Source organism: Castor canadensis, chromosome 14 (genome assembly GCF_047511655.1).
Source record: "Castor canadensis chromosome 14, mCasCan1.hap1v2, whole genome shotgun sequence".
Taxonomy (NCBI): Eukaryota; Metazoa; Chordata; class Mammalia; order Rodentia; family Castoridae; genus Castor; species Castor canadensis.
In genome coordinates, this window is record NC_133399.1 from 113492150 (window position 1) to 113516872 (window position 24723).

The 24723-nt window shown below is 44.3% G+C and overlaps 1 protein-coding gene across 2 annotated transcripts in view; it reads left to right on the top strand.

Moving 5' to 3' along the window:
• Positions 1 to 24723, top strand: part of Csmd1 (CUB and Sushi multiple domains 1) — a 1661894-nt gene that overhangs the window by 1617085 nt on the left and 20086 nt on the right. For both annotated transcript variants that reach the window (XM_074055299.1, XM_074055300.1), the window contains exons 55-63: positions 6964 to 7152; positions 11869 to 12042; positions 12925 to 13107; positions 17168 to 17344; positions 17944 to 18123; positions 19089 to 19262; positions 19540 to 19713; positions 20322 to 20395; positions 23358 to 23469. In XM_074055299.1, coding sequence (XP_073911400.1) covers positions 6964 to 7152; positions 11869 to 12042; positions 12925 to 13107; positions 17168 to 17344; positions 17944 to 18123; positions 19089 to 19262; positions 19540 to 19713; positions 20322 to 20395; positions 23358 to 23469 — 1437 coding nt within the window. The remainder of the gene's footprint in view (positions 1 to 6963; positions 7153 to 11868; positions 12043 to 12924; positions 13108 to 17167; positions 17345 to 17943; positions 18124 to 19088; positions 19263 to 19539; positions 19714 to 20321; positions 20396 to 23357; positions 23470 to 24723) is intronic.

Here is a 24723-nt window from a genome sequence, read left to right on the forward strand (position 1 = left end):
AGAAGTCAAGAATGAGGAAAGAAGGCTGGGTGCAGTGGCTCACACACATAATCCTAGCTACTTGGGAGGCAGATACCAGGAGGACTGAGGTTCCAAGCCAGCCTGGGCAAAAACTTTGTGAATCCCCATCCCACCTCAGCTAGTGGCCTGTCATCCAAGCTGTGCAGCGAGGCAGAAAGAGGAGGGTGGCAGTCCAGGCCTGCCCAAGCATAAAGTAAGACCTCAAAAACGACCAGCACAAAGAAGGTGGGAGGTTTGGCTCAAATAGTAGGGCATCTGCCAGTAAGCATGAGGCTCTGAGTTCAACCACCAGTACCATAACAAATATAGAAGTAAGAAACAGGATTGAATGCCAAGAAGAGACTGGAACACAAATTTTAAGCACAAAAAATCAGGAAAATCAGGACACTGAGTTTTCTTCCTCCTTCCCTCTTCTACTCCCTTTCTTTCTTTCTGCTTCCACTCTCTTCTTTCCTGTTACAAGTGCTGAGAGCAAAGGCATGGAGGCTCCCAAGTCCCCTTGACTCAGTAGGACAGCTGAGGGTCCAGGCTTCTCACCTGTGCAGCTGTGAGAACGGGGCTGCCTGCCCGTGTTGGCCTGAGCGCTCAGTGATGATCGTCACACAGTCTGTGACCTCCATGGATTGTCGGGCAACATAGAATTATTTGTTGGAATAGTTCCCTCTAAACCACAATATGGATTTTTTCAGGAAAAGTGAAATGTCAGCAGAAAACAGGAAGTGATAAAAATGATATTTGCCAATTTAGTGATGTTAAATGTAACATTGGTCACAACAGTGTAGAAGGAGCTCAGAACAGCACATCCCAGCCCCAGGCATCAACCATGTGTGACACTCACTGTCTATCTACAAACCTGGAAAAAGGCAGGAGGGGGTGGCTGAGGCTCTGGGGCCCCAGGACCCTTTAGAACGCATAGAGCTTAGAACACGTCCTAGTCACCTATAGAATTAAGGTTTCTCTTCTGTCTGTGTTAATTTTGGTGTAATTGCTTTTACATAGCTTTAATCCAAAGATCAGGTATTGCTGTGTAACCCAGGCTGATCTTGAACCCCTCCTGCCCCTGACTCCGGAGTGATGGAATTACAGGTGTGTGCCACCATACCAGGTTCCAAAGATCTTCTTAAAATCATGGTTTCTCTGACAAAATTTTTAGCTCCAATCTGACTTTTTTAGTGTTGCTCTCCCTGTAATTGACTTAGAATTCAGATGTAAGGACCTAGATTTGTAAAGTTCTCAATTCATTTAAAAGTTGGGTCTGGAGACCTCTTGTCATGGTGTGGTGTGGTCTAAAGGGTAGAGGGAAATGCGTGGATGGATTGAAGGCACCAGTGAAGTTTAGCCAGCTGCCTGATAATCAGTGGAGCTGTCTACTCTCTGTGTACTAGACCATGAGGCTGCCAGCCTCCCAGCCCCAGTGTCACACCTGCACAGCTGTGACCTCCCACTGCAGTTTCCCTGGTGTCCAGCCCAGCTGTAATGAGGCGAGTGCTATGAATTATAGACCCAGCTGCAGCTGCATAGGGCCTTGCTTCCACTATCTTGGCCCCATCGCCTCTGGCTGAGCATCCCTCATGGTGAGAAGAGGGTGACTGGCATGCCAGTCCCACGGGAGAATTCGGTTTGAGACACAGTTGGGCAAAGGTTCTCTTGGCGCGCTTCCAAATGGGCTATTACCTTCATTCTCAGAAGCTACCTCAAAATAAGTCTATTTTGCTGCCCTAGTTTTTCTTTCCCTAGTTCAGTAGTCCCCCTCCATCCATGGGAGATGTGTCCCGTGTCCCCAGTGGCTGCCTAACTGAAGATGGTGTGGAACCCTGTGAACAGAGTTTTTTCCGCACAGAACATACAAACCTGTGATCAAGTTTCATTTATAAATTAGGCACAGTAAAGATGAGCAGAAAGTAATGATAGGGAAAAATTGCTATACTGTTCCCTCTCTCTCTCTCTCTCTCTCTCTCTCTCTGCCTCTCAAAACATCTTATTACACTGTCCTCGTCCTTCTTGTGTCAGGGTGATGGGCAATGACACAATGCCTGCATGATGAGATGAAGGAGGTGAGTGGCATCTATGGGCCCTGTGACGTGTGCTCTGCTCCTACGTTAGGCTACCTCAGCACAAGCACTGTGATACCTTGACATGTGTCACTAAGTGACCAAGAGGTGAAGCAGCTCATACAGAGTGGACACACTGGACAGAGCCATGGTTCACACTCCAAGCAGGACTGAGCAGCAGGGCCCAAGCTTTCACCATGCTGCTGAGAATAACACACACTATTTAGAACTTATGAGTTGGAATTTCTAGAATTTTCTACTTAATATTTTTAGACCACTGTTGACTGTGAGGACCTGAAACTCTAGGAAGTGAGGCTGGGAATATGGGGGCTGGGTCCTCTGTACTCTATCTGCTCAAAAAATAGGGGTTGCCAACTCATATTGACTCTGTTTTTACCAGTTTTACTGAACAGTAGTTTTTTTTATTTTTTAATTTGCACAAAACCTTAGCCTCTAGCATTTAGTTTTAAAGTTTAATTTGACAGTCTATATTTACTTTTCCTTTTTTTGTGCAAGAACTGTGTTGAAAGTGAAAGGATGATAAGTGTGCTTGCTTTTATAAACGAACAGCAGAGGTGGCCTGAGGTGCCTCCTCCACAAAAGTTAGCCGGTGGGTATGAGGTTGGGAAAGGTGTTTACTCTGCGGCCATGCTTCCTTCAAAGTTGACTTTTCTGGAGGAAGTCACGATGTTGTTAAAAACTAGGAGGTTCTTAGGATTCTGTTTTGGATTTCCCATTTTTAACCTGATTTTGAATAATGAATTAAATTATAGTGTGTCCTAAGCATCTCAGATGCCCTGAAAGGCAACCCTTACTTCAACTTTTCAATTTGCTAATAAGGAATACGTTAATATGAATGAATGAATGGAGGAAAAATATGTTGTGCTTACCTAGGAATTTATTGTAATTTTTTTTCTGAGAACTACAGAGGGCACTCAGAAATAAATTATTCAACTAAAAACAACTGAAGTCTTGCCAGGTTTTCCAGTTGACTGGTGGCTGGAGTCAAGTGGGAAGAACCTGTGAAGTTATTTTAGGGGTTTCCCTGCCCAGGATCCCAGCACCTCAGTGTTGTGATGTACTGATCTCTGACACATGTATTGTGACAACCCTTCGCCAGGGGAAGCAAGTGTGCAGGATCGCACTGGAGAAGGGTCCCAGGCCATGGGAGAGTCTCGTGGAACTGCGGCCACCGCTTAGGGCTCTGAACAGTAACAGGGATGTGGAGCAGATGGGGCTTCTGTACCTGAATAGGGATGGGATGGGGAGAGTGGAGAACGAAGGTAAGATGGGGAGATGTGCACAGCGATGGTGGAGGTGGCCTTGGGAAGCACCAATCAAGGTCTGGGTGTCCCCTGAGTCTCACTCACAGTGTGAGGTGTGCCAAGGGAGATGGGATTGGCCATGAAGACTGGCAAAAGAGCTCAAATAACTAGTAGCTAGTTTTCACACCCTGTACTCTAATGCTCCATCCATCAAGCTGATAATCTTAGATAATTGGGGGGGTGGATACAGGGAGGATCAGGGTTAGAATCCAGCCTGGGAAAAAAGTTCACAAGACCCCATCTCATCCAGTAGCTGAGTATGTTGGCACACGCCTGTCATCCTTGCTGTGACTAAAGCATAACTAGGAGGATCACAGTCCAGGCCTACCCGGGCATAAATGTGAGACCCTCTCTGAAAAATAACCAAAGTAAGTGAGGTTGGCTGTGGGGTTTAAGAGGTAGAGCACCTGCCCAACAAGTGCAAGGCCCTGAGTTCAACCCCTAGTATGGCCAGAAAAGAGAAAAACGAAACAGCCTAATTCCCTTTCAATACGAAAATGCAGAACTCTGTAAGTAATTAAAGGAAAAAAGAAAAAAAATGAAAGGACAGAAAAGGGGGCACTAATTGGCTACATTGCACCCGGAATTGGCTTGAAGAGAACAGGAGAGGTGAGTGAGAGGAGCTTACGCTCTTGTCCACACGTGTGTATGGACTTGGGTAGCTTAGAGAGGGCATCTCTGAAGACAAGGCATGTACACAGTGCACTGCAGAACCTCCAAGATGCTATTGCAGGCTAAGAGTTCAGCAGGTTCTCAGCTCCCTCTCCCTCTCAAAACACAAAGGGGGTTCCATTTGGAATTCACCGGGAAATACCGAGGCATTGATTAAAATATCCTAGACCAGGGTCCAAGGCCCCTAACCTCTGCCTTCTTCTAGCACAATGATCTTTGTGACTTCGGATGCATTCTGTCATTTATAAATGTCTTCCTCTGACATACAAAAATGTCTCCATGGGACATATTTCCAGGGTCCACTTGAATTCCTCCACACTGGGGAAGCATATAAGATGTCAGTGTTTTGCATTCCTTCCTGCTGACAAAATTCAGTCCTGTACAGGGTTTTCCCACCTAGAAACCAAGTCACAAACTGAGCATATTGGGGTGAGATGGTTGGAGGAGGTGTGGACCCGCACACGGAGCCCCTTCCCCAGTCCTTTCTGATGCATTACTCTTGCTTAACGACACGTGCAGTGGTTTCTACAGGTTCCAACGTGGTCTGACAGAGCTCCACACCGTTAATATCATTGGTCATTTCGGAGGCTACCCAGTGACCTCAGAAATTTGATTTCTCATTATGCTTTCTCAGTGACAGCTCACCTGTCACTCACACATGCCTCTTTCCAGCAGATCCCTCGGTAGGAGCCACTGGCAGACCAAGTGGAGGAGGGACGCGGTGGGATAGCTGATCCGTGTGCGGAAGGGGTGGCTAAGGAACTCTCCTGGCATCCACACCGTGCCTCTCAGCCTTTGAAGCATGATGAGGACACTTTAAAGGGCTCCCTGTGAGGGACAAATAAGTCCGATTAGTCTCACCTCCTTCCTGCCTCCAGCAGGCAGATGTGGCTGAACATCTGAATGGAACTCAGAACTTAGCAGGGACTATAAACAGACGTTTCTGAGGCAGGTCTATGCAGGATTGAACAGTGCAAGAGCAGATTTAAGGCATTTGCTGTCAGGCTTCCCCCACCCTTCCACTCTACTCACCTTCCTAGCCCCAGCTCTTGGAGTCATTAGTGCTAGCAAGAGTTTGCCCATCATTGTAAGGGTTCTGAGGCAGCTAAAGGGCAGAGAGAATCCCAGAGCTCAGGTCTGTAACATGTCTTCCAGGAAATTCCAGAGTGGTCTCTACTGACGTGGGCTCCATGTCTGTGCACCCCTCATTCTGGCAGGAGGACTCTTCATGGAGAGCGTTTAGTCTGTTTTGAGCAAGGTTATGACACTGTGCTCTAGAGCCCCTCACCCAGCCATGTGGCACTCAGAACCCTCTCCTTGGCCATGGCTTCTCTGCCTGCTTCTTCTCTTTGCCCTTTTTGTCTTCAGCCTGTCCTTCTCTCAAGGGCCACACCCATAATGATGCAGGCTTTGTGTACTTCCATTGGTTACTACACAATGAGGCTGCATTAAGGCCAAACCACCTGTCCCCAAAGCCACAGACATTCATATTGGCTCCCAGGGTCCTGTGGGAGCTTGACCCCTCTGGAATGTTGGTACAGCTACTCTGCAAATGGTCAGAGTGACCACTGGTGTCAACACGTGCCTCTCCCCTCACTGCAGTGCGGTGCTGTCTGTGGACACTCTCTAAGGAGCAGCACACACCGTCACCAACACCATGTCCTCAGCATGGAACCAGACAGCTGGCTCTCAGTTCAGGGGGCCAATTTCTCTCCTGGGCAGGCAGGCAGTTCCCAGTGCCACAACCACAGGGTTCCAGGTTGTGCCAGTGTCTTTCAGGTTTATTAGACTGTGTCAGCTAGGTCATTCCTGCAGTCTCAGAGTTTGGGTAACTGTTTTATTGTAACTGCAATGCACTATGGGACCTTAAAAATAGTTGCCTCTGCTCCATAAGCATGTTTATAAAAAAAACAAACGCTCAGAGGAACTCAAGACTTTCTTCTGGAGGCCCAGGGCTGTTTAAAAATGCACAGAACATATTCCACAGCCCTGGGAGGGACAGTGGTGAGCCTCAGCTCTGTGTTCCCCTTTCCTCCCCGTAGCAGCGAGGGAGTCCAGAACCATGATTGAGGTGTGGCTTTGTCCGCAGTGCCTGGGATGGACCCTCGATGTGCAGGAGCTGCTGAGAATTCTGCACACATCTCTTCTCTGAGCCACACTGTTATGGACAAAGCATAGCTCCATAGCACCTGTCACATTTAGTGGCAGGGGGTGAAGTGCCAGGTAATGAGGTCTCCTCTCCTGTGCACCTGCCCCAGCAATGGTGTGTAGCTAATTCTGCAGATCTCACAGGCATCCAGGCTAACAGGACCCCAGTGTGGCCAGAGAGCATGTCGCACCACAGTGACCACCTTACCACTGGCTCTTCCTCGGGGGAGAGGTGCCCATCAGAGGTGACCTCCATCACACGTCCAGGTGCATTGATGGAGGAACTTCTGCCTTCAGCTGCCTTCCTCATGGAGGAGCCATTACTGTAGGCATGCGTGTTGATGCATTAGTACATATCGGAGTTGTGGACACTCATGGCCACCAGTGCCCAAAGCACTGCCCTTGAGTAAGCATTCAGACTAAACTAACTGCAGCCAGTTCTGTCCCATCATTTTGGAACACAAACCCTTCGCAAAACAACTAGTTTCAGAATTTATGTGGAAGAAGCACGTTGCTAGGAAGTAGTAAATTAGCCCCGTGGGGTCAAAGTCACTGTCACAGCTGGTTTCATGCCGGATGTGTTTGGAAGGCACGAACAGATCCATCAGGGAAGCAGAAGTTCGTGAGAAGTCTTGAGATGATGCTGAGTGGTGAGGAGTTCGGCGTCCTTTGCAGTCGGTAGTAGTTTTACTTTGATTGTTTTTGTCACTGATAGATGTCTCTAGGCGACTCATTTTATTTTCCAGTGGTGAACTGCTCGGATCCCGGTTTCGTGGAGAACGCTGTGCGGCACGGTCAGCAGGCTTTCCCAGAGAGCTTCAAGTACGGAATGAGTGTGCTGTACCATTGCAAGAAGGGCTTTTACCTGCTGGGGTCCTCGGCCTTGACCTGCACAGCCAGCGGCCTGTGGGACCGCTCCTTACCCAAGTGTCTGGGTGAGTGGGGACGGCCAGGAGCACCAGCCATGGATGTCATTTTCATGTATTCAAGACAGTACTGACTTTTTTTTTCCTTTTTTTTTTTTCTTTCCTTTATTCATATGTGCATACAATGATTGGGTCATTACTCCCCCCCTCCCCTTACCCCCATCTCCTCCCTCTCGCCCCCACCCTCTCGCTTCCAAGCAGAAACTGTTTTGCCCTTATCTCTAGTTTTGTTGAAGAGAGAGTATAAACAATAATAAGGAGGACCAGGGGTTTTTGCTAATTGAGTTAAGGATAGCTGTACAGAGAGATTCCTCTCATTGCTTCCATGTACATATATATTACTTTCTTATTTATTTATTTATTTATTTTATTCATATGTGCATACAATGTTTGGGTCATTTCTTCCCCGTTCCCCCACCCCCTCCCTTACCACCCGCCCTGCCCACTCCCTCTCTTCCCCACCCCTCCATACCCGGCAGAAACTATTTTGCCCTTATCTCTAATTTTGTTGAAGAGAGAGTATAAGCAATAATAGGAAGGAACAAGGGTTTTTGCTGGTTGAGATAAGGATAGCTATACAGGGAGTTGACTCACATTGATTTCCTGTGCGTGTGTGTTACCTTCTAGGTTAATTATTTTTGATCTAACCTTTTCTCTAGTTCCTGGCCCCCTTTTCCTATTGGCCTCAGTTGCTTTAAGGTATCTGCTTTAGTTTCTCTGCATTAAGGGCAACAAATGCTAGCTAATTTTTTAGGTGTCTTACCCATCCTCACCCCTCCCTTGTGTGCTCTCGCTTTTATCATGTGATCAAAGTCCAATCCCCTTGTTGTGTTTGCCCTTGATCTAATGTCCACATATGAGGGAGAACATATGATTTTTGGTCTTTTGGGCCAGGCTAACCTCACTCAGAATGATGTTCTCCAATTCCATCCATTTACCAGCGAATGATAACATTTCGTTCTTCTTCATGGCTGCATAGAATTCCATTGTGTATAGATACTACATTTTCTTAATCCATTCGTCAGTGCTGGAGCATCTTGGCTGTTTCCATAACTTGGCTATTGTGAATAGTGCCGCAATAAACATGGATGTGCAGGTGCCTCTGGAGTAACCTGTGTCACAGTCTTTTGGGTATATCCCCAAGAGTGGTATTGCTGGATCAAATGGTAGATCATTGTTTAGCTTTTTAAGTAGCCTCCAAATTTTTGTCCAGAGTGGTTGTACTAGTCTACATTCCCACCAACAGTGTAAGAGGGTTCCTTTTTCCCCGCATCCTCGCCAACACCTGGTGGTGGTGGTGTTGCTGATGATGGCTATTCTAACAGGGGTGAGGTGGAATCTTAGCGTGGTTTTAATTTGCATTTCCTTTATTGCTAGAGATGGTGAGCATTTTTTCATGTGTTTTCTGGCCATTTGAATTTCTTCTTTTGAGAAAGTTCTGTTTAGTTCACGTGCCCATTTCTTTCTTGGTTCATTAGTTTTGGGAGAATTTAGATTTTTAAGTTCCCTATATATTCTGGTTATCAGTCCTTTGTCTGATGTGTAGCTGGCAAATATTTTCTCCCACTCTGTGGGTGTTCTCTTCAGTTTAGAGACCATTTCTTTTGATGAACAGAAGCTTTTTAGTTTTATGAGGTCCCATTTATCTATGCTATCTCTTAGTTGCTGTGCTGCTGGGGTTTCATTGAGAAAGTTCTTACCTATACCTACTAACTCCAGAGTATTTCCTACTCTTTCTTGTATCAACTTAAGAGTTTGGGGTCTGATATTAAGATCCTTGATCCATTTTGAGTTAATCTTGGTATAGGGTGATATACATGGATCTAGTTTCAGTTTTTTGCAGACTGCTAACCAGTTTTCCCAGCAGTTTTTGTTGAAGAGGCTGCTTTTTCTCCATCGTATATTTTTAGCTCTTTTGTCAAAGACAAGTTGGTTATAGTTGTGTGACTTCAAATCCGGGTCCTCTATTCTGTTCCACTGGTCTTCATGTCTGTTTTTGTGCCAGTACCATGCTGTTTTTATTATTATTGCTTTGTAATATAGTTTGAAGTCAGGTATTGTGATACCTCCAGCATTGTTCTTTTTGCTGAGTATTGCCTTGGCTATTCGTGCTCTCTTGTACTTCCAAATGAATTTTAGGGTAGATTTTTCAATCTGTTTGATGAATGTCTTGGGGATTTTGATGGGAATTGCATTAAGCATGTAGATTGCATTTGGGAGTATCGACATTTTTACTATGTTGATTCTACCAATCCATGAGCAGGGGAGATCTCTCCACTTTCTGTAGTCTTCCTCAATCTCTTTCTTCAGGGGTTTATAGTTTTCCTTTTGTTAAGTTTATTCCTAGGTATTTGATTTTTTTTGAAGCCATTGTAAATGGAATTGTTTTCATATATTCTTTCTCATTTTGTTCATTATTAGTGTATAGAAATGCTAATGATTTTTTTAAGTTGAGTTTGTATCCTGCCACCTTGCTACAGCTGTTTATGGTGTCTAGGAGTTTTTGGGTAGAGTGTTTTGGGTCTTTAAGGCATAGGATTGTATCGTCTGCAAATAGGGATATTTTGACAGTTTCTTTACCTATTTGTATTCCTTTTATTCCTTCTTCTTGCCTAATTGCTCTGGCTAGGAATTCCAGTACTATGTTGAATAGGAGTGGAGATAGTGGGCATCCTTGTCTCGTTCCTGATTTTAGAGGGAATGGTTTCAGTTTTTCCCCATTGAGTGTAATGTAGTACTGACTTTTAATCTTTCTGCCACTTTTCTCCCCGGTACTGCCACATTAACCCAAATCCACAAACTAGTTACAAGCTACATTAGTTTAAGATGGGATAAAAGGCAACATTGGCAAACTCACACACCAAGCCCCCAAGAGAAACAGACCAGAGTTACTTCTCACCACGTGGACCAATTGGACCTTGGCCTCCGCTCAGGCCTGGGACACAGGCTTGCTCCGTCTTCTCCCACGTGGTGGCAAGGCCTCAGCACCTCTCCTGTTTTGGGATCAGAAGCACTGGCAAAGGGCTGTGCTGTGGGGTTTAGGAGGCTGACCCAGCGTGCATGGCAGAAGGGTGAAGTTCTTTGAGGTCCTGGTTCGGGTCCCCTGGCCACTTGCTGTGTGGTCAACCGTGACCATGGTAGACAGATGGCACTGGAAAAAATCTTCACGTGAACCAGAAGAAGGGACTTCTCTGTGAAGAATGGAGGGCTCTCCTGGGCAGACAAAATTATACATTCCCACTGCGTAAGGGCCATTATCACTGTGTTTTAAGGTGTAGATTGCAAGAGCATGACGTTTTACCCACATAGCCACAGGCTGATTTTCTTTCACTGGAAAACCCCAATCTTCTTTTTAAAAATGTGGTCTGAGAATTTAGGAAATTGTATTACTGTCTTTGACCTTTTTAAAAATCAGTTAGAAATAAAGTAGTCCTTATAATCAAAACTTAGGCTAGGAGTGGTGGCTCGTGTCTCTAATCCCAGCCATGTGGAGGCAGAGATCAGGACGATCATGACTCAAAGCCATCCCAGGCAAAAAGTTAGTGAGACCTCATCTTAAGCTGGGTGTGGTGGTGCACAGCTCTCACCTCAGTTATGCTGGGAGGTCATAGGTAAGAGGATCAAAAGTGAGATCCTATCCGAAAAAAAAACCTACAGCAGAAAGTGCTCCAGACTGGGCTCAAGTGGTAGAGCTCCTGCCTAGCAACAGGAGGGAGACTCTGAGTTCAACCCCAGTATAGGCAAAAAAAAAAAAAACAAAAAAAATCAAAACTTTATATCTTCTTAATAATGCATTTTTGTGTGTGAGGAGTCAAGCCGTGCAAGTGTGCTCTGAATCAGGCATCCACACACCGTGGCAGTCTGTCTTTCCTCTGTCAGTGGCACTGTGAGGTACACAGACTGGTACTGCAGATTTTTTTCCTCTAACCCTAATCCTCACAACCCCTAACTCTACACAATCCTCCTTCTCACACTGTGTGTGCACTCTGCCTTTCCAGACCTTCATGCTTGGGGAGTTTTCAGAGAAAAACGAATATTTTCCTTTGCCCCAAACAGGCCTTTTACATCTTCCCTGGCTCCTGTGCGACTCCATTAGCTGTTGTACTGACATGTCCTGCGTGTCTCCAGGGCCAGCCTGTACTGACTCCTGTGTTCCCGGGTGGCTAGCCCTCTCTTATTAGCATCTGAATGTGACAGGGACACAAATGGTTCAGAGGAGCACTGGCTTTACACGCTCTGGAAAGGCTCAGCTTCCTCTGTTTCTGCTGCTGCATTGTTCCTCTGATTGTCCTCCCTTTTCTCTCTTATATCCCCTGGAATTGGCCATTTACCCGGTGTCTCAGGTCTAATTGGCTTCTTTTTAGGATGCTGTAGGTAAAAGATAGGGTCTTTGCCCAGGCTGGCTTTGAACCACTGTCCTTATCTCTGCCTCCTGAGTAGCTAGGATTACAGGCATGAGCCTGACTAAATTTTGACCTTGAGCAAAGTTTTCTTAAGCAAAAATTTCCACCCCCAGAGCCTTCTTTTCTTCAGTAAATCAACATTGGGAGAGAGTGCCACTGGATATCGTGTGTTTTCTCTATAGGAGACTTGGGGACGTGTCAACCTGTGCGGGTCCTGTTCTTTAATGGTGATGTTTGCACGGGTGCCCACACGGGCTCCCCCCAAGTCACAGCCATGTGGCTGGAACGACATGCTCAGTTATCTCACTCTTTTCTTTTCCAGCCATATCGTGTGGTCACCCTGGGGTCCCTGCCAATGCCGTCCTCACCGGAGAGCTGTTCACATATGGAGCCACAGTCCAATACTCCTGCAAAGGGGGCCAGAGTCTTACAGGCAACAGCACCAGAGTCTGCCAAGAAGACAGTCACTGGAGTGGAGCCCTGCCCCACTGCTCAGGTGAGGACCCGAGACGTCACCAAGTGTGCACCCCTCCATTTCCGGTCAAATGTGCCACTAGAATACCATCGTCATCATGTCCTCCACCATCACTGGTTCACATCACACAGATCGCCACCATCACCACCATCATCTCCACATCACATAGGTCATCATCTTCACCTTCGTCACCCACCTCCACCATCAGCACCGGTGATCAATGGCACAGATCAGTTGCACGGATCATCATCTTCACGGTCATCTTCTGCATCATCCCAGGTCCCCTCCACTTTATGTGTCCTTCTGTAGGAATTTCTCATCAACCCACTGGAACACTCGCTTGCCTTGTCTCAGTTTGCTCCTGTTTGCTCTTCGTTCTTTCTCTGTGCTTCCTCTCAGTTCGTCCCCGTTGTACCACCTGTAGCCTCAATATTAGCGTTGACCTTTGATCATCTCCACTCTATGGATGTTGCTTAGCAAACTTCCGTGCTCAGCACCTTGGATACAGCCATGAAGAATCAAACTACACTGAATATCTTTACGTACACAGTGTACCTTGGTCCCCACCTCCCTCCCACATCCACGCTCACCTTCCAGGGAACGCTTGTGGCATTTACCACTCTTAGCATTTCACTTCTTCCAACGGATCCCTTTCTTCTCATAACCATATTTTGCAGCCTATTTTTGTTTTAACGGCACAGGAAGTCTTAAATTCTGACATTTTGTGGGCTATGATAATGAAAAAAATCTCTGTTACAAGATGCCAGAAAGATTGCTCTGTAAACCATAACCCATGTTAAATACAGATTTAAGTAAATTTTCCCCTAGCAGCTTTTCAGATTGTTAAACAAGACAGCTTGTTGTAAACAAATCATGCATTGTCTATGTGTTCCTGTTCCATAGGGAATCATCCTGGGTTTTGTGGGGACCCTGGGACCCCAGCACATGGGTCTCGGCTTGGGGATGAATTTAAGACAAAGAGTCTCTTGCGCTTCTCCTGTGAGATGGGCCACCAGCTGCGGGGCTCAGCTGAGCGGACCTGCCTGCCCGACGGGTCCTGGTCAGGAGTGCAGCCTGTGTGTGAAGGTGAGTGGCTCAAGCCGTGGACTCCACCGTGAACCCCACATGATAAACTCGTTCTAAAAGATCTGGCAGCATTCCACAGGAAATCTTTGTTATTTTTACAAGCAAACCGTCTCCCCCAAAATTTTAGTAACATCCTCAAAAACCACAGGTGGGTCCTTGGAGAGATTCTGTTTAAAGATCCTACAACCCTGGTCTTTATACTTGGAGAGTTTGTAACACAAAAGGTTTCTGATCTGGTGAGAATCCCTGTGACTTAATACGCATTGCATGGGCCTTGGTGGTGAATGAAGGTGGTTGAAGGGAAGCAGTAGGCATTTCTAATCTTTGGGAGGCCTTCATCCCGTGTGCTCTGAGATGACAGAAGAACTTAGGGTAATGTTCCATGTGGCTTTTGGAGTGAGCAGAGTTGGTGGTAACATTTGAACACACCGTGGGCATCTTTCCAGCATAGCATTGGGTCTGCTTTGTGGTGAACTGAGATGGGGTTGATAGCAATGTGGTTAGAGTTCAGAAACAGCACTGAGAATTTAAGCAGGCAAGATCTTCAAGGTCAGAAATTCTTTGCAAGTCAAGCTGTTGATTAATTTATGGGTTATGAGAATTAAAGATATATTTTTGTGCGCAGGAAACATTTCTCTATAACCTGGCCTTACTTAAATGAGCTCACAGGACATCGGCACTGGTGTGGTTGGTATTCAGGAAGTGCTCACCCAGGTTCCCATGTTCAGTCCCCTGCCGAGGCTGTTTCTAACCAAAAAAGTCAGTTAGAAGAACATTCATCCTGTTGAGAACTGGAGGCATGAAAAGGAGGAGGAAGTCACAAGTCATGAAAGAGAAGGTGAAAAACACTCTTAAAGAACAAATAAGCTGGGCGCCGGTGGTCATGCCTGTAATGCCAGCTACTCAGGAGGCAGAGATTAGGAAGAGCACGGTTCAAAGCCAGCCTGGGCAAACAGTTCTTGAGATCCTATCTTGAAAAAAACCCATCAGCAAAAAACAAAAAAGAGATAGTGGAGTGGCTTGGAGTGTAGACCCTGAGTTCACGTCCCATTTTTTAAAAAAAGATCAAATACTTTATATTCCTACTATATTTCTAAATCACATGCTTGCTTTTGTTAGCAAGGTCATCTTTGGTCACAGGCACACTAACATAACCCCTCAAAGCCCTGTCTCAGAAAGTTGCTTAAACACAGCTAAGTCATCTGGTTTTAGTTACATCAGACCACAACTATTTTTTTTTTACATGAAATTTTGATAAAGTCTACATTTAACTCACACAATAGAAATGTATTGACAAAAATAACCTCATGAACAAACTTTTTATTTGCTACACTTCAACACCAGATTTTACATGGGCATCTCGATTAAATGGAGAGTGTGAGGACTCACAGTGACTGGGGGCGTCTTCCAAACCCATTCTACAGAGGAAGACCTTATTACAGAGAATTCGAAGCAATTCTTTTGGATAAACAAAGAATCACATCCGTTGAAAACAATTTAACTGCCTTCCTTCTAGTATAGCATGCTGACCGAGCTGTGTTGCTATTTGTAAACAATTTAAAATCAGTAAAATTATATTTTATTACAAATCAAATCAAATAAAAAAATATGTCTTGCCAAAATAAGTCACATTAACAAAGTGTGCTTAGGGCCAGGGACTGTGGCTCCAGCCTACAATGCTAGTTACTTGGTAGGCCAAGGTCAGAAGGATTGCTATTTCAAGCCAGCCCAGGTGAAACAAAAAATCAGACGCTTGGCATGGTAGCCTGCACCTGTTATCCCAGCAATGGGAGGGAGCATACATTGGATTGTGGTCTAGGACCAAAAAGCGAGACCCCATCTCAAAGTTAACCAAAGCAAAAAGTCTGGACCAGTGGATCAAGTGGCAGGGTAACCAAAGTGTGAGGCTCTGAGTTCAAACCCCAATTTGAACATTGTTACCATTAAGATAACAATGATAACAATAACACGGTAATAATGTAATGAGCTTTAGAAAAAGATAGTGTATTTGACAAAAATAAAACCAGGAAGCAAGGGATATGGGGAACCTTTAGCTTCCCATCTGAAAAGCACATCTTTCTCTGCCAGCGGCTCTAATTGAGTCTGGTTTTGTTTTAACCTCTGTCACGTCATCCTAGCATAACCATAACCAGAGCTGTGTTGACACCGCCTTCTGGGTGCCACCTCCATTGTCGTGACCATGGCTACTATTCCCTGTCCGCCAATGGAAGGATAATATTTGAAGGAAATTTCTCAGTGTTTGGATGACACTGTTATGATGGTTTTTCATTTATTAGCAATATACTTGTTTATAAACTATATTGAATATTTTTACCAGTATTGATGAATTTTGACATCGGTCCTTCGTGGGTGACTTCTGAAGGTTTAAATAGATTTTAGTAGCAAGTACAGTTAGAGTGCAGCACAATAGCGTCAGCACCTTTGTTGGCTTGTTAGGTTAGGAAGTAGATCACATGTGATTCCTTCCTTTGACAGAATTTCCATTAGGACATCTACAAATACCTGCTGCATACTTATCAATGACTAAATGTTTATGGAGTGGATAATTTTGCTGACAATTCTAACACTTCGGCTTTTGCGATATGAAATTTTTATTTAGTCAGAAAACCTTTGTGCTTTAGAAAGCCTTTTGGCAGACAAACATCAAAAGGTGTAAACTTAAGAATTGTGTCTCAAAACCAGGAAATGCTTTGAGAACCATTATAATTTCCGTAAGCATAGTGACTTCTAAAGAGTGTGCAAATGTTGCCGTCTGTTTTCTTCTTCACTCCCTCCCCCCACCATTATTGGTAGTACTGGGATTTGCACTTTGGGCTTCACACTTACCAGGCGTGCACTCTACTGCTTGAGCCATACCCAGCCCTTTTTGCTGTGGTTCTTTTGGAGAGAGGGACTCACTTTTTGCCCAGGCTCCTGAACTAAGGTTCTCCTATTTTAAGCTTTCCACCGTCACTGGGAAGACAGGGGTATACCACCACACCCAGCTTTTCATTCCTGGAGATGGATCTTGCAAATTTTTTGCCCTGGCTGTTCTAGAACCATGATCATCCTGATCTCAGACTCCCAAGGAGCTAGGATACGAGGCATACCCACCGGGGCTGCTGTTTTCTCCTATATTTTTAAGAGAAATGTATTTTTGTCCTTAAGGCTAGATTTGAAGCTGGAGGAACCAAGTATCCCAAAGTGTCTGCAAGTATGTTGGTCATTCTCAGAAAATGTCATGGTATATTCTTGTTATTAAAATCCTTCCTGGTCTCATGACTTCTTTGCTGGTCTGTTTTGATGGACTGTGGAGGAAATATAACATTTATCTTGGTAAACAGACTCAACCAAAACTGGCAAACAGATGGAGATTGAAACCAACACCTTGTAGTGTGAGGACCTTCCTTCGTGTGCTGACTAAGGAGCACACACAGTAAGCACACGGGTGCAGACTATTGCACTGACCACCATTAACTGAGGTCTCAGGGCCTGTGTGTGACATTAAGATGCTTTTGAGAGAAATGCAAAGTACAGTTGTATCTCAGGCAGTTAGACTTGATTATCCCGGAGAGACCGAGGCACAAAACAGTTCATAGGTAGTCATCTGCGTTCCTGAGGTACGCTCTGATTTCCAGGTGAGTCCTCCTGGGGAGGTAATATGTGACCCGGTTTTCCCAGATTTAAAACAGAAATCACAGAGAACACATGCAGGAGGTTCCTTCTGAGCTGCTGGCTTCACACAGATACTTTCAAAAAATCCATGACCCTTCAATCTTGGTAGAACTGTTCAATCCCAAAGTAGTAAAGCTTTGCGTTTTCAGCGTTTTTAACTCATATTTTGTGGAACTCACACAATTCAGAAAGCATGATGCAAAAATGCAATTTTTACATTTGTAATTAATGAGTAAAAGAAATTCTTGAGTGATCGATGGTAAAATGCATACAAGGGCCTTCCATAGAAATTCAGCGGATGTGCTGACTGCCACCCTCGTCACCTTGGTCTCTTGTAGTTGTCACTGTAGTCATTGGTCTTGCCTGTGTGCTGCTTCCCTGACAGCTGTGTCCTGTGGGAACCCTGGCACACCCACCAATGGCATGATCCTCAGCAGTGACGGCGTCCTCTTCTCCAGCTCTGTCATCTACGCGTGCTGGGAGGGCTACAAGACCTCAGGACTCATGACTCGCCATTGCACCGCCAATGGGACCTGGACAGGCACTGCGCCCGACTGCACAAGTGAGTCACTGTCCATCAGAGTGGACTTGGGGTTACTGCAAAGTCCATACAATTAAGAGAAGAATGTTATTTAAAATGGTTTGTTGATTCTTAAAATTCATAAAGAAAAAGGGAAACAGAAGTTTGATATCATGAGTGTGTTTCTTAGGTACGTTAAGGTCATTCTCCATGTCACATTGAGATGGTTGAAGCTACTGCGAATGATCAATTAGGTTGGGTTTTGTTAAACAAAAGGGGAAAAAATAAAGCCAAGTCTTTTTTTGTCTTTTGACCATTTAGTCTACAAAGAAATATGATATCTGGTCTTCTAGCAACAGCCATGTGTGGCCCTGCCCAGCTGTAGTGATCACACACCAGCTGTCATCAGGTGGCAGCCATTGTCCATGCTGCCTATAGATCAGGAATAAGCATTTCCAAACATGTAGCCCCCTGACAGGAGGTCAGTGAAATCCCAAATGACGTTAGTGTCTCTTTAATAATTCACTGCTTAGTCACTTTGAATAGCAGCTCACAGAGTGTCACTAGAATAGAAACCATGATTAATTCATGCCAGGATAATTTCATATTGTCCTTGTTCCTTTTCACAACTTCCCTGTTAGTTATAAGTTGTGGGGATCCAGGCACACTACCAAATGGTGTCCAGTTTGGGACGGATTTCACCTTCAACAAGACTGTGAGTTACCAGTGCAACCCTGGCTACCTGATGGAACCTGCTACCTCTGCCACCATCCGCTGCACCAAAGACAGCACGTGGAACCAGAGCAAGCCCGTCTGCAAAGGTGCGTGCCCTTCATGTTTTGGTCTGGCTGATGGGTGCAGAAGTCTATAGAAAATTGTGTTTTATTTCACAATTTATGTAACTGCTCTGGGAGCTAGAAATTCTAGGGATTACTGGGAACCCATTTGTAAATATTCAGTCAACTGTTTTCATGGTATGTTGATGTCGCCTTTACAGATGGATACACAGACTCACAAAGAAGAGTAGTGAAGAGCTCAGGATTGCAAACCACAAATGGGGAAGGTGGGGTTAAGATGCTCATCATACATCTGGAGGGTGTGTTTTAGCAAGAGCTTTGCTGTAGAGGCAGGTTAGAGACCAGCAAATCACCCGATAATGGCAGATCCTGGCACAGAGTGGTCATGCCAGGACGTTCTTGCTTTGTAAACTGATAAAGTAGACATCAAGTGCCACGGTTGTGATAAAACATGAGCAAGTGGAACTTCACAAATCTCATTTGACCACTCATGCCTTTGCTTTTTAAAAATTGTTCAGCAAATGGATGAACAGGCTATACCTTTTGGAAATTATATGCTCTGTTTAAATAAATAAAAATTAGAGATGGCAGGAGAAGTTTACCATCTGTTTGTACAAATTCAAAAGTCATATTCAAGTCATATTACCAAGTCTTCATTTGATTTATCCATGGTAGCCAACATAAAAAGCCGTAAATACAAATATGCCTTCTTCTCTTAACTTGGCCATATAGAGGACATTGTGTTCAACCCTATCCTGGTTTCCCACCCTGTTTTCTCTTGCAGTGTGTTACATTTTGACTCAATGTTCCTTCTACATACTTGACCTAAATGAATGAAGAAATATCATGGCAATGTTTTGTTATTTTGTTGATGTTGCCAGTAACTCTTTATTTATTAAAAAGGAAGAAACCCTGTGGAAAATCAAAACATGTGTCCTCAGACTGTGACAAGTGGTGGAATCTTTAATCTGCTCGTTCTTTTGCAACAGCTGTCCTGTGCAGTCAGCCTCCTCCCGTGTCGAATGGGAAGGTGGAGGGAACAGACTTTCACTGGGGCTCCAGCATCAGTTACAGCTGCGTGGATGGCTACCAGCTTTCCCACTCGGCCATCCTGTCCTGCGAAGGCCAGGGCGTGTGGAAAGGAGATGCCCCCCAATGCTTACGTAAGTTCCACAGCAAAGTGGTTGCACAGATCACCGAACAACAGCCACAGCACACCTCAGGCTGCAATGTGGGGAACGTGGTACTGTGTAATTGCAGTCAAATTACTCAGAAAACTCAAACTTGAGTCTGCATTTCCTGAGGGAGATGCCTTCCTCTTAGCTGTCTATTGGTTTAGTAGTTAAATCTGAAGATTCAACAGAAAGAGTTCAACAAGTTCATTAGGTTAAGCCACCCCCGGGACACTTAAGCTGATGTCTTCCTGGTTGTTTTCTACAGCTGTGTTCTGTGGGGACCCTGGCACCCCCGCCGAGGGGCAACTCAGTGGGAAAAGTTTCACCTACAAATCTGAGGTCTTCTTCCAGTGCAAATCTCAGTTTATACTGGTGGGATCCTCCAGAAGAACCTGCCAGGCGGATGGCACGTGGAGTGGTATACAGCCCACCTGCATTGGTAAAATGGCGACACAGCCCTGAGGGTGGCTGGGTGTTTTGGGTGGGCTACACTGGTAGTGTTCTGTGGGAAGACCTGCTCTCTGAGTGAGCAGTAATCACCTGAATGGATGTGCAGCCTCCTTCCAGTCCTGCAAACTCAATTTTTACCTAAGTCAGCTGCTCACTTGCCTGCTCCATTGGGTGCTACACCTGAATGTCTGCATGTCCATAGCTGACAGGGCTGATGATTCAGGGGACAGCTTTGTGGAAAATGCAGTTGTCACCATTCTGCAAAATAGCCATCACCATGGCAAACTGGCTGTTTTATTGTTGTGCACTCAAGTCTTATTTGGGTTAACTTACTTGTTTGTTTCTTTTGCTTTATTTTATTGAGACAGGGTCTCCCTATATAACCCAGGCTAACCTCAAACTTGCAGTCCTGCCTCAGAATCCAGAGTACTGTGATTACAGGCAGGCACTGAGAAAATGCAAATAGTAACTTAGCTTAACTTTTAACTTTCATGATATACATCTTATACATTTGTCAAAACAACATTTTCTTAATTTTGCAAGACATTTTGATAAGAATATTACAATGGGTTTTTTTTTTTTTATTGTGAATTTCAGATCCTGCACACAATACATGCTCAGACCCTGGGACCCCCCACTTTGGAATACAAAATAGCTCTAGAGGATATGAGGTATTTCATTTTTACCTTACATGTTTTATTGGAAATGTAAACTATAAACATATTTAAGCATATGTGTGTACATTTTGTATACCTTATCATATTCATACTATATTTGCCTGAGTTAAATTCATTCAATGAGGACTTCTGCATGAGTTTTTAACTGTCAAAATCAGGGCATACACATCTCCAAGACTATTGTAACAATGGCTTATCAGTTCCTGTTTGCAAACCTGCATAATTCTGGGGTTTTTTGGTTTTCGGAACTCAAGGGACAATTCTCAAGTTGAGGCAATTTGTCTCTGACTAGCCATACATAAAAGACTCCATGTGATGACTAGATACAATGGGCACATGATATTAAATTCTAGAGAGAAAAGAAGAAAAAACAGAAGAAGAAATTGTGTCCCAGCCTCTCTCTCCAAGCTTACTCGGAAATCTGTTTGCCAGATGATCTCTTAAAACATCATGAATTCCTACCATGTGCATAGGAACACTTTGGAGTGTTGAACTTTTAATAAAATGTATATCACTGATGCTCCAATTAATATTGGAGAACAACTTAAAAATAAGAGGTATTGAAGCATGAAATGAGATGTTTTAACCATCGTAAGTAAGTAAGTAACTTCATGGCTCCCTCATGCCATGATGTTGAAAATCAAAGCTAGACATATAATCTGCTTTCAAGTTGGGAATCCCACCAATTTAAAATGAGAAACTTTTCTACTTGGCTACTTCCTCTCATCTGTACTGGATGCTAGACTAGTTCCATTTTACTGACTCAATGGACACCGCTATTTAACATCTCTCTTGCATCCCAGGACAGAAATTCTCATAGGTAGCTGCTGGCTTAAACGTAGCACATTTTGTATCATGTCCTAGATAAGGCCCTAAAGCTCAGGTAACTGCTTTCTGATAGATAAATATTTAATGCCAAATCTCTGGCAATTTTGGAATGTTGTTCTCTCTGGCTCACTATGAGAAATGAGTTTGAACACTGTTGATCGCCATAGCTTTCCAAAGTTCTTATTTTGGCTATGCTCAGCTCATAGGGAATGAAAGTCAAAGAGATTGTATGAGCAGTGTTTTTCTATAATCTACTGAAAAGCTGATAGAGATGGATGAATTCCTCAACTACCTTATGATAAAGTCACACAAACACAATAAGGAGATGGTCCCAGCTGCAAAACTTGCCAATACTGGATGTATGCAGACAGCATCTTTTCAAGACCAGGCTGAGATTCAGCTCTCTGATGTTTCCTTTTATCCTTCATCAGGACACATTCAGGCTTTGAATGAGAATTTTGTTTTGAAGTGCTGTATGGTGAAACATTTCCTCCACAAAGTGAGCCTTTTCAGTTGTGGGATGTTCCTGTTATAGTATGTTAATTGTGTAATTTAGGAGACTAGCTCCTAGTGTCCATCCAGGCATGGCCCAGGAGTCCACATGCCTTGGATTAGGGAACACTGCTCAGTGTAGAGTGTCTTGCTACATTGTACTAAAAATACCCTACTGAACAGGGCACCAGTATAGGCCTTTTGCCAGTAAAAGACAAGGCTTTCCTTGTCACTGGTGTGCTTATAAAACCCAATGGAAGCCATTCCTGGTGGAGGGGTGACAGGCTAACTTCTCTTCACTGGATGTCAATTCATTATTGATTTGAAGGTTAGAAAAATTTGAATGTTTCTTTATAAATTCCTACTTCTACTCTATTGAGTGCTAAGAACTTCACTTCCCTCTTCATTACAGTGTGCCATTATAGGTCCCTTCAGGTTGACCTATAGGTGTTGCTCCTCAAAATCCCATGAGGCTGGTTTAGCTCATGCCTAAGTGAAGGCAAAGAGAGAAGGCAGGGCTGGTGGAGTAACTCAAGTGTTAGAGCGCCTGCCTAGCAGGCATGAGGCCTGAGTTTGAACCCTAGTGCTACCAAAAATAAATAAATAAGTAAAATTTTAATTTGGGCTGGCAGAGTGATTTCAACTGGGAGAGCGCCTGCCTGCAAGTGTGAGTACCACCAAAAAAAAGAATTAAGGAACTGATTTAGGTTCTCAGGGAGTGTGTGAAGAAAGACCTTTATATCCTTGGGAATCTTGCTTAATACAAAAGGGAGGTTTTAGGGCACAGTTGGTCAGCAGAGCCACCCTGGGAGCCAAGCTGCCTTCCCCTGGTGGCCGTTTTCTTTTCTAGTTACAGTGCACTTTGCTTGGCCTCCTGCTCCATGCCTGAGGGACCATGGATGACCTTACATGTCCCCATCACCTGACCACAGATCATTCTCTAAAGAAGAATATGAGTCCCCAGGGCCCTGTCCTTCAAGGCACTTTGGCTAACTTGGTAAACAGGCAAACTAATGCCCAGGCAGCTGTAGCACAGTGCCCGAGGTGCAGGGCACAGTGGACTGTAGCCATGGCGGGTGTCTATAGGGCAGAGCATCGAGGCAGCAGGGGACTTGCTTGGAGGGTCAGGAAGGAGGCACAGGAGGGATAGTCCAGCAGGAAGACACCTCATATATACCAGAAACAGACTTGAGTTCTGATGGATTTCCTCAGAGAGCAGGAGGTGGCCAGGCCTCAGGAGAGGTGACAAAAGCAATTTTCTAATAAATACCAATCATTCAAAATGGGAGTAGCAGAGTTAAAATGGAAAAGAAACTAATAGTTACAAAAAGAGAGAACTGTAAAGTGAGAGAAAACTCATCAGCCATCCTTCCTTTACCTCCAAATGCTCACCACTGGCTACCATCACTCCGCTCTTACCTACAGCTTACCTTGACATTGAATGCAATGTGATTAGGTTAGTGCATGAGGCTCTAACCAAAGCCAGAAAGTACAGCTGAAGCCAGCACAACTCCATAATGCACCAACAGGTCCCCGTGGTACAGGGTGCACCTCCCACCTGGTGTGATTTCCCTCCTGCTTGGTGTGGGGTGTCCCTCCGGTCCTGCCTCTGCAGCCCTATTACTCTCCCCCACAGGTCGGAAGCACCGTGTTCTTCAGGTGTAGGAAAGGTTACCACATCCAAGGCTCCACGACCAGGACCTGCCTTGCAAACCTCACGTGGAGTGGGATCCAGACAGAATGTATACGTAAGTGGGGTTCCCTCCTCCACCGTCAGTAAAATCCATCATTGGTGAAAGCCTCAAGGAAGAGGGGGGAACTGCTCTGTTTTCTTTGGCTTTATTTTCTCAATCCTAAACTCTGAGAGTTTCTCCATGTTTAGTGACCAGACCACAGCAGGGCCTGAGCTGGTGGTACCCCCAGGACTCAGCTGCCCAGCCCTGCTGGTGCAGAATCTCGGGAGGGGAGCAGGGGCTACAGTTAGCCACCTGCCTGAGGACATGAGGGCAGTGAAGTCAGGGCAACTGAAGGGGTGACACTATGAGGGGGATGTGTGATTGTGTGTACTTACCCTTCTGTGTTTGCAGCTAGCTTACTGGGTCATGTAGAATGTCAGAGACTAAGTGTTTGTGCTTTAAAGACCTTTTTAGTACAGTTTGAAGTATGTAAAGAACACATCACTTGAATAATTATGGAAGGACAAGTTTATTTTGTGATGTAACCATGGGAACTAGAAAAAATGTGGTGGGAACAATTAGCAGATCAATCATTCATTTCCCCTGCTACTAATTTAATGAAATACTGTATCTTCCTGAAGCATTAATAGGATGTTATGAAAAATTATTTCAATAGAACATAGTGTTTAATTTCTTGTGTATGTATCAGAATTACAGAGGTACACTTATTTCAAGGCTGTAGTCTCTATATCACTACACAAACATGGATACATTTGTATTTATTTGCATATGCCTGCATATATACCTATAAAATGAAACTTGCTAGTAACTCAGGTTGAAAGAGTAAAAGCTTACTGAAATGTGAAATGCTGACACTAAAGCAATTGAATTCACATTTTTTAAATTATAAATTTATTTGATAGTAATCTGTCAAGTCATTTATTTGTGTAAGCTTTATTAAAAATGAAGGTTAGGTATAGAATAAACACCATAATCACACTTATTCCTAAATTATATTTAAAGGACATAAAAATCTATATTTTTAGTAAGTTCCCAAATGCACTTCAAATTTTTGCCATTCATTTAACTAAACAATAAATTTATTTTTTGCCACCTAACAAGCATCAAGGTGTATTTCTGAGTGTGTGCCTGTCAGGTTATTTAACCTGAGTTATTAATAACTCATTATTCATCTTCATATCAAAAGTGTTCTGTTTATTTCAAAGCTGGGCTCTCTCTCATCACATGTGCTGACTTAAGAATGTACGAAGTTTCTGTAGTCCCTTTTTAAAATTTTTATTATTATGGCTGTGAGATTCACAAAAG